At 42.4% G+C, this 10,301-nt stretch overlaps 1 protein-coding gene across 1 annotated transcript; it reads left to right on the top strand.

The window, feature by feature from the left end:
• Positions 1-1,880: 1,880 nt before the first annotated feature.
• On the top strand, positions 1,881-7,539 carry LOC117858688 (uncharacterized). Its single transcript, XM_034741807.2, has 6 exons — positions 1,881-2,296; positions 2,889-3,023; positions 3,143-3,218; positions 3,991-4,085; positions 6,896-7,063; positions 7,178-7,539. Exons 1-6 carry the CDS (start codon positions 1,975-1,977, stop codon positions 7,336-7,338), a joined length of 957 nt encoding a protein of 318 aa, XP_034597698.1. The 5' UTR covers positions 1,881-1,974; the 3' UTR covers positions 7,339-7,539.
• Positions 7,540-10,301: the final 2,762 nt, after the last annotated feature.

Genomic DNA, 10,301 nt, shown 5'->3' with positions numbered 1-10,301 from the left:
TGGGGCAAAGGCGCACAGCACGAGCAAGCCGAGGCGAGCAGCCATGGGAGCTAGAAGGAGAACAGTGGGACCCTCACCTGCCCACTTACGAGTTGGGTCCATGTGTCAGATGGTCCACATCAGCATTTTTTGTCCACCTCAGCGCCAGCAGGGCAAAACCGCGATACCACCCAAGAGGATCATTTAAACGGTTTTACAAATGTGAGGGTGTTAAGTATCTGGTTTTATTGTTGAGGGGGTGATGTAGCCTAGTCTTGATACGTCAGGGTGTTACGTAGACTATTTCCATATACGAATAATCACATTATCACATACCGAAGAGTTCCACGGCGAGCAATGAGAGTTTGTGCTGATACGGCTGTCGAATTTAACTGAGAGGCCATCTTCACAATTAACATTGGATGTATTATAATGAAACCCGGTTAAGTCACTCGTGGGTTAATCTTTGTTTAGTGCTGTATTGATGTCTAAATTAAATCTCGCTTAAGTTGTAGTGTGACATCCGGTTAGGTCTTATCGTCTTTGCTTCTTTCTGCTTCTCTCGTAGTGTGACATGCTGTCTCATCTTCAGTAATATAATTGTGTATAATTCAGTATAAATATATGCCTCTGATGTCCGGGCTAATGGCAGTAGTAATAGCTTGCAGGACTGTGATCTGATCGACGTGCCATGCGCATATCTCCTTCCCATGTTTGCTTGTTACTTACTCCCTTCGTACTTATATTACAAGGCACCTAAGTGTCCAAAATTACTTCTCAAATACACAGCATTATAGATACATTTTGATGATTGCTCATTTAATTCTTCCCGGAATTGATAAGATAAGGGAGATTGATCGGTGGATTAATACTAAAAATAAGTTATGACCATTAAAAGAGCATGTCACAACATAGCTCTTTAGGTATAACTCGCTAATACATCATAAAATTTTTAGGATGCCTTATATTTTAAGACAAAGGGAGTATATCTGTCATCGTGATATTTTGAAGTATGTCATGTACCTCAGTTAGTAAGCTTGAAAGCATTGTTGCATAAACTGAATACACATTAGATCACAATTTCTTTGAATTTCGTTGACTCATGAAAGCACCTATACAACACTACTCAAAAAAGTCCATATTGGGTCCAAACCCCTCTTTAATCGTGATTTTGGACTTGCTACTACGAATTCAGGACTAAAAGTCATGACTTTAGTATGGGTAACTCACCTGGTATTGAAACGATCCTTTACTACTAGTTGAAAAGACAGGAACTAGTTGAGAATTAGAAAAATACTTGTTGTAATAAGAGTAGAGCTCCTCTAGTCATTCTGACTAGTATTCTTGTAACCAACCAATATGTAACCCTACCTGGCAATATAAGGCGAGCCAGGGACCTCCTCCAAAGCAATTCAATCCAGCAAACATACAGGGCGTAAGGTATTACGCAATTTAGCTGCCCGAACTGTCTAAATCGTGTGTGTTTACCTTCAAATTCTTGATCTCGACGAGCCTCACAAATAAAAATACTATCTCAAGCACTTCTTTTAGTAGGTTATCGGTTCTAAACATCAATACAGGCTTCCTATTTTTATTGAAATTTAAATAAAATTAATTATTTAGATGGGCTCGGACCGGCTCGAATTTTGTCGTGGTTTTTCTTACCACGATTCGGCTCGGCACCTAACGTGGGCGAGAAAAACCCACCGGGCGCGAGCCGGGCCGGGCCAGGACGGGCTCAAAATGCGCAGGTCCAGCCTGGAGCCAAGCCCCTAGTCACGCAGAGATGCAGCTTCTGGTGGTGAGCGTCGGATTGGAGCACCAGCCACGCGTCGTCCATCTGGAGCTTCTTGTAGAGGCCACGGTTTGCGCCCCTTCTCCACGCAAATTTTCTTCCCCCGGCACCCGCAGGCCGCCGCCGCCATCCCCCACACCGCTAGTCCGCCGCACGCCGTCGCGAACTCGCGTTTCGCTCGCTCCCGACCGCGCCGCATAATGAGGTCGCTGCGAGCGGCGCAGACCCTAGCTTTCCGCTCCCTCCTCTCCGCTCGCGCGCTCCACGGCGCCGCCTCCCCAGCGGCGGCCGCCGCTGCGGGCGCGCGGTGGAGCGCTCCGCTGGTGCCGCCGCCCCGTTCGCCGCCTCCGTCCTCGAGGGCGGTGCCGGCCGGGGTCGCTGGCGCCGTGTCCTTCTCCCTTACCTTCGCTACTGTAGCGGCGGCGGAGGCGAAGGCGAAGGAGCGCCCGCCTGCGGATCTGTTGCCGCAGAATGTAGTGCTATACCAGTACCAGGCGTGCCCCTTCTGCAACAAGGTCAGAGGTGAGTCTTTCTTTCTTTGCTCCAGTCTCGCGATTCCGATCTATGTTATGTTTGAAATAAGTTTTCGCTGTAGAGACTTCTGGGGTCAAGGAAATTTTTATGTCGTTCTGCAATTTACTACTTGTACAAGTATGTCATTGTAATTGCTACTGAAATTCAGTGGGGGGGCATCCACTTGATGCAGTGCTAACTTTACTATTCACCCTTTTGATCTATATGTGAAAGCAAATAGACAAATAAGGGGCGAGAAAGTCTTGTTTAGGACTATATATGAGGAATTTTTAAACCAGCATTGTGTTAAATAATCAAATGCGGATGCTTTGCTCTGTTTTCTTGTAGATGCATAAAATAGAGAACATAGATTAACTTATAATCTAGTAAATTCAAGAATGAATCATTCATCACAAAATTGCATAATTGCTGAGAGGAGTGCTAGTTTGTTAAGATTTTTGTGTCAATATTGGTTTTCCATTGCATAAGAGCGGGAGGGCAATAGACATTGTCTGCATGGAAACAGTACCTTGTTCTTTTCTTGAATTTTGATGTTCCCACAGCCATGACATAAACCTTTTTTCCATTGCCTTCATATCAGCCTTTTTAGACTATCATGATATACCATACAAGGTTGTGGAAGTTAATCCATTGAGCAAAAAGGAAATCAAGTGGTCTGATTACAAGAAAGTCCCGATATTGACAGTAGATGGTGAACAGCTTGTGGATTCATCAGGTTACAGTTTTTTCTCTTTTGTCCCTTTTGCATAGTCGTAATTGCAAACCCCATGTTCTTTTTTTCATATGGGCTAAACAATGTATTCCTTTTGCATTTTTGTGATCTTTTATTGGCAGATATAATTAATATACTACAGGGCAGGATCAGACCTGATGATGAACTCACTAATGAAGATGAAGCAAAATGGCGAAGGTATCTTATCATTACTTTCATTAATTGCCTGTTCAGTCAGTATGCTCGATATGATTTCTTGGTGTTGATTCACTCAGTATTTAGCTTTTGTGTCATAGTGTCCTGTCCTTCACTTTAAATTTCTATACATGTTTTACCAAGTTATGGCTTACCATTGCAAAATTTCTGACGAGCTCATGATTGGGAAGTTGGGAGGAATACAGTTAATAAGTGATTTCTCTTTTAGTAGTGGTAACCTTTATGCACATGTCCATTTTATTGTCTCTGGGAATTGCAGGTGCAGACTTTGTTTAGTTAGATGAAAATGACTTAACAAATATAATATTAAACAAAACAAGCAGAAAATTAAATTTACCTTGGTAAATTTCAGGTTCTTCATTGAAATGTTTGCAAATAGCTTCTTTTCTTTACTCCATGCTTCCATTTGTTTGAAGACACTTGTGCCAACCCAGCTGCCTGCTCATTACCACTATGGCCCATTGGGGCAAACTAGTATTCTATCGGATGAGTTTTTTTTGAACCCTGCTTTCCTCACCATTCTCTGCATGCCTAAAACCAGTGCTTAGAAAAAGTGGTGCCTATGCATTGGGTGGTTCAACACTTTGCTTAGTGATTGGCTGTTTTCCATATTTGCTTATTTATTGTGTTGATATGCCAAAAAGCGCAGCTGGCTAAGGAGCCTGACCACCCACTTAGAGCCTTGCACTTTTCAAAGAATTGGTAGGATCACTTTTTTCTTTTTTTTTTCTAATATTTTTTTTCCTTGATCTAGGTGGGTTGATGAGCACCTTGTGCATGTCTTGTCTCCTAACATATATCGGACAACTTCAGAAGCTCTAGAATCTTTTGACTACATTGCAAAACATGGTAACTTGATAAAGTCTCAACTCTGTCTCTGTATATCCTATGATTCCTTTAGAGTAAAATACACCACCGGTCCTTAAACTTGTCACACTATGTCATCCCGGTCCCTAAACTCGCAAAACGCTCAATTAAATACACAAACTTGCTAATCATACCCTATGAGTCCCAAATCTTAATAACTTGACTTAAACTGCCAATATGACATGCTGACTTGGCTATGGCATGGACCTAATACGTGGAGCCCATCTCTCCTCTCTCTTATCCACTCTCTCCTCCCTTTCTCTCTCTCATCCCCTTCACTAGCGCCTCGACGTCGGCACGGGCACGTGCCTTTCGCCGCCTTTCGTGCCGTTGCCAGACCACCTGCTCGCCACCTTCCGTGCTGTCGCCGGCTACCTGCTCGCTGCCTTCCTCATCCCTTGGTGCGAGCAGCGCCTGCCGAAGATACGTCAGCTCCTCTCTGCCGCATCTTCCTCGGCCTCTGCCTCCGTCTTCGTCGTTCCACCCAGGGCCCCCAGCGGCATGGCAGCAGTCCAGGCTTTGGCACGCACTCCAGGGGACCTGCGCCTCATTCCCCTGAGCCCTCCCCATGCCCGGCGAATCGAGATGCTCTGCACCGTGCGTTTCTGCAGATCCTGCTGCCCCCTTGAGCCCGGCCGCCACCGTTGTTCCAGCGCTTTCCTCCACCAATTTTCTACCACAGATGGATTCGCGAAAGCCTAGGCGACCGATTCTGCTACTCCCCAGCCCCTTGTCCGCTGTTGCGCCCATGGATGATGGAGCTTTGGGCAGCCAGCCATGGCGGACGGCGGCGTCACAGGGACGACACCACGTCTCTCTCTATTTTCTCCCCCTTCCTCTTCTTGGGCCAAAAGTCCAAGCCCACGTAAGAGAGAGAGTGGAGAGAAGGGGCCAGCACATGGCCCCACATGTCAGGTCTAGTCATAGCCCAGTCAGCATGCCACATAGATGGTTTAGCTAAGTTATGAAGATTTGGGACCTATGTAGTGCAATTAGCAAGTTTGGAGATCTGATTATGCATTTTATGAGTTTGGGGACCGGGACGACACATCCTTACAAGTTTAAGGACCGGTGGTGTATTTTACTCATTCCTTTATTTTCATACTATGTACTGTAAAGGTGCATTTTCAGTATCTTTTCCTCTTGCACAAAATTTAATTGGGTGAGGTGAGGACTGACTGACCACTATCACTGGATACCTGTGCAAATTTAAGTTCACGCTTGTAGTTATTGAGGGTCACTTAGGGCAAACAATTGTAAATAGTTACATAGATTCATGGACTAATAGGGTGGTACTTGGGTGATATCTGCTTTCAATCAAGCCAACAGGAAGTTGTGAAATTCTGAATTCCATAATGAACAATGATGAGGAACATATCTACATCAAATCGGAGTATAATTTTGCTTGCTCTTTATTAAGGGTAACAGACAGATCTGGATAATTTTCCATTGTTAAAAACAGTTGTTTCTTCTTGCCACTCCCAGATCTGGTTCCATTTCATTTTATTTCAATTACCATATTCCACAGAATTGGCTGCTACTATTGGAGATTTTGGATACCTCAAGCCCAACACTATCTTCAGTGGGGTCCTGTGCCATCACCTTTCCCCCCCTCGCCGCACGAATAAAATAGTGACCCATCTTCTACATATCATTTCCTTAATCAGGTTGTGTCATGAGAAAGATGCAGTTGTGGCTTTATGGGGTTAAAACTCCATCTAGTGAGAACATAAAGGAATATTCAAAATGCTATGCCCTACAGGGTAGAGTCCAGACTCCAGAAAAGGTTATTACGTCCCTTTCAGAAAGTAGGGTCCTCTGCTGGGTTGTGCCTTACTGGGTGCAAGGGAACAGGAAATGTATTACAGAATATTCAAAAATTGTGTCTTGTTTATGTTCATTTTGACCTCCACATGATTTTCAAGCCTTCTTCTATACCCTGGCCAAAATGAAGAACAAGAACACCATTAACTTTTTCTAGATCTTGCCATGGTTAAAATTGAATTGGGTGTGGTGAGGACTGACCACTATCACTGAATACCTGTGCAAATTTAAGCCCAAGCTTCTAGTTATTTAGGGTCACATAGGGCACACAAGTATAAATAGTTACATAGATCTATGAAACCCATTTTGCGAGTTGCATACTCAGATAGAGTGTTAACCATGGCAGCATCATGTCTAGTGTCTGAAGCATAATTTTCTCTTTGGTGGTTTCATCTAACAGCTAGCGAATCTTCATAACTTTGCCGAGATATTGCACTTAAATTTTCACTTCTAATTTGATTCAACATCTGCATATACATCACATTGCTTGGATGTTTTTGCCTTTTGTTTGGTGATTTTATATCAGCTCAGAAATACCAACACATTCATCAAATTGCTTGGATGGTTTTGCGTTTGTGCTCTGTACCCAATATCTGACAAACATTTGATGTTGTGACTTGTGAACCCTGCAAACAAACAGCATAACGGTATCATCTTGATCATTGGTGAACCCTGACTTGATTGCAATTTTTGCCTAATGCATTTTGCAAATAAACACATTTTCTAATACGAACTGTCAATGCTGTCTCATACATAAAGGGTTGTTTCCTGTACTTCTGTCCAGAAAAATGAGTGCAATTTGGCTTCTCTGATTTCTCTCCAATGAGTTTAAAGTATTAGGAGATTGTACTGTACCAACTGATGTGATGATGATGACTTCTCAAATTTACTTGTCTTGTGTGAGGCATTATTTCATTACTTGTTTCACAAGCAATATGCTCTTATTCCTCCAAACCTTCGTGATGCAGGTAATTTCAGTTTTACGGAGAGGTTTGCTGTGAAGTATGCTGGTGCTGCTGCCATGTACATGGTGTCAAAGAAGCTAAAGAAGAAATACAATATAACTGATGAGCGTGCTTCATTGTATGATGCTGCCAACACATGGGTTGAAGCCCTGAATGGAAGAGATTTCCTGGGTATGCTATTTATTCATTTGCAAAGAAGAAATAAAAATGCATAGGAACAGGGAAATAAGTTGATTATCTTGAACCAGTGGTAACTGTGGTTGTTTTGTCTACATGTTCATCCAGGTGGTTCCAAGCCTAACTTGGCAGACCTTGCTGTCTTCGGTGTTCTGAGACCTATTCGGTACTTGAGAGCAGGAAAGGATATGGTTGAGAATACTCAAATCGGTGAGTGGTACCAGCGCATGGAAGATGCAGTTGGAGAACCATCAAGAATCGAGGAGTAGAAGGAAACTATAATTTTGACATCAGAATATATCCTTAGACACCAAACTATTCAAATTTTTGCCCGTGTATGAAATAATGCTCTGCCATATACAAAGCACGAAGAGTGTTTTGACTTGGAAACATCGCAGTGGTCGTTTGTGCTCTGACAATGTGCTCCAACTTTGAATACCACGGAGGAACTGAGTATTTGACCTGGAAAATGGTTGTGGTTGTTTGTGGTGGTGTGGTCTGACGGTATGCTCCGACTTTGGAGGATTAAAAATGTCGGAGGATGTCTGTTGTGCCTAGCTTACAGTTCGTTAGAGCATCAGTTTACCAGAGCACGGAGTAGCGGTGACGAGCTCACGGCCGGGTGGTCAGGTTCATGCTACTCCCTCGTTTAGTTCATTTAGATTTGTTTTAAGCTGAACATCTCTAACTTTGATGAATTCTTTGAAAAATACATTAACATGTCTATAACATTATAAATTGGTTTTATTAAATTGACCATGTTTTGATAGTGACTACTTAGTACTGTATATGTTAATGTAAGGGATTGCGTACGTGTATTCATTAAGGGCGTGATTGGTTGCAAAGGACCGGACCGTCCAGAACGGATGGGTTGTACTGGATCGTCGGAGACGGAATAGAGCGATACAGGGGGGTTTGTTTGGTTGCACTTTGCTGTCGGTCTGAATCATGCGAGGTTGTGTTTGGTTGTTCTGGTTGTATCGTTCTCGTGTACGACAGGAGTCACTAGATTGTGTTTGGTACATAGAATTGGATGAGATCGGAGCACCCTAGCACCATATTGGTGAGGTTACCAACAAAGATGATGAACATGAGATGTTTTAATATTACAAAGGCTGATCTCGTGCTTGACTACTTCCAAAGATAATTAACTAGTAGTAGGAGTACAATAATAACAATAAATTGTAGCGTAACTACGATATGGAGCCAACTAAGTTCATTTGTCGTCTTTTTTGAACCGTCAGTCGCTTCTTTGACATCTTTGTCACCAGTGCACTCTAGGAAAGATGCAATTGCCTCCTCTTTGGAACTAAAACTCTTGTAGCAACAGTTTGGATAACCGGTGACCTGCTGATGACAGGTTACCCAAGTTACATACACTCCAGGCTTCCTACCACGGTACACAACGTACCAAGACATTGTGCCTTATAAAGGAAATGAAACTTGATTCAATTGCAAATGTAGATGAATGATAAAAGAAAAGGTGGATATAGTAACTATTGGCCTCAGATTTTATTTGCATCTTCTCTTAACCTTGGGCTTGGAGCATCAGTGACACTAGATCAATAGCAGACCACAAACAGTATGACAATGGCAACAGAAACAACAGGTCATTGGCAATAGAATGACAAGTATGACAACAGCACAACCAGAAAAAAAGGAACAAGCAGTACCAAGGAGGTCGACAACAAAAACAATATGACACAAGCATGACAGGTTACCCAATTTGCAACAGAGGCAATAGAAACAACAGGACTGCCAACAGAAAGAGCAACTACCAGGACAACATCTGAGCAACAACAGAACCAAAAAGAAGCAGTACCAAGGGATAGGTTCAACAACAACAAAAATGTTGGGTAACCAAGATAGGTTACCCAATTTGCATATTATCCAATTTGCAAAGGTATATGTATGGTAATAGCAAGTCTGATATGCTAAGTTACAAAAAAATTGGCCTCAGATGTTATTTTCATCTTCCCTTGACCTTGAGCTTGGAGCATCAGTGACACAAGAGCAAAATAAGACAAAAAACAGTAGCACAATGGCAACAGGAACAACATCAATGTCAACAGAAATAACAGTGGCAGCACAACATGGACAATAGCTCAGCAACAGCACAACCATAAGTAAGGAACATGCAGTACTAGTTGGCAACAAGAACAACAAGATCAATGTCATAGTCCCTCACAAGCTCAAGGTCATCTGATGCTACCCATATACTTTGAATTAGGCAAATATTCCAATCATCATAGGCATATTTTCGTACCTTAAATAACATAAGTAACCATCAAGGTAGAAGGAAGCAACCAATATATAGGAAAGATGAAAGAAAGATGGACTTACCAGGTAGCACAAAAGCAGTAGCAGGTCTTAAGAACAAGAACAATGGCATAGTCACTCACAAGCTCAAGGTCATGTGATGGTACCCATCGGGCAAATAAGTTTATCATCAACAGCACAACCAGAAAAAAAGAACAAGTAGTACCAGGGAGGTGGACAGTAAAAATAATGTGCCATAAGCATGATAGGTTACCCAATTTGCAACAGAGGTAACAGGATCAACAACACTGCCAACAGAAAGAGCAGTGATAGATTCAACAACAACAAAAATGTTGGGTAACCAAGATAGGTAACCCAATTTGCATATTATCCAATTTGCAAAGGTATATGTATGATAATAGGAAGTCTGATATGCTAAGTTACAAAAAAATTGGCCTCAGATGTTATTTTCATCTTCCCTTGACCTTAAGCTTGGAGCATCAGTGACACAAGAGCAAAATAAGACCAAAAACAGTAGCACAATGGCAACAGGAACAACATCAATGTCAACAGAAATAACAGTGGCAGCACAACATGGTCAATAGCTCAGCAACAGCACAACCATAAGTAAGGAACATGCAGTACTAGTTGGCAACAAGAACACCAAGATCAATGTCATAGTCCCTCACAAGCTCAAGGTCATCTGATGCTACCCATATACTTTGAATTGGGCAAATAAGTTTATCATCATAGGCATATTTTCGTACCTTAAATAACATAAGTAACCATCAAGGCAGAAGGAAGCAACCAACATATAGGAAAGATGAAAAGAAGATGGACTTACCAGGTAGCACAAAAGCAGTAGCAGGTCTTAAGAACAAGATCAATGTCATAGTCACTCACAAGCTCAAGGTCATCCGATGGTACCCATCTACTTTGAATTGGGCAAATAAGTTTATCATCATAGGCACAG

The sequence above is a fragment of the Setaria viridis genome, chromosome 5 (assembly GCF_005286985.2).
Source record: "Setaria viridis chromosome 5, Setaria_viridis_v4.0, whole genome shotgun sequence".
NCBI classification, from domain to species: Eukaryota; Viridiplantae; Streptophyta; class Magnoliopsida; order Poales; family Poaceae; genus Setaria; species Setaria viridis.
Note: the sequence above shows the minus strand (reverse complement) of the source record. Positions and strands in the feature narration are given on the sequence as shown.

Coding starts and splice junctions, on each gene's coding strand:
- LOC117858688 (XM_034741807.2), top strand. CDS start 1,975: ATGAGGTCGCTGCGAGCGGCGCAGACCCTAGCTTTCCGCTCCCTCCTC. Junction 3,219..3,990: donor GATGAAGCAAAATGGCGAAG/GTATCTTATCAT, acceptor TCCTTGATCTAG/GTGGGTTGATGAGCACCTTG. Junction 7,064..7,177: donor GAATGGAAGAGATTTCCTGG/GTATGCTATTTA, acceptor ATGTTCATCCAG/GTGGTTCCAAGCCTAACTTG.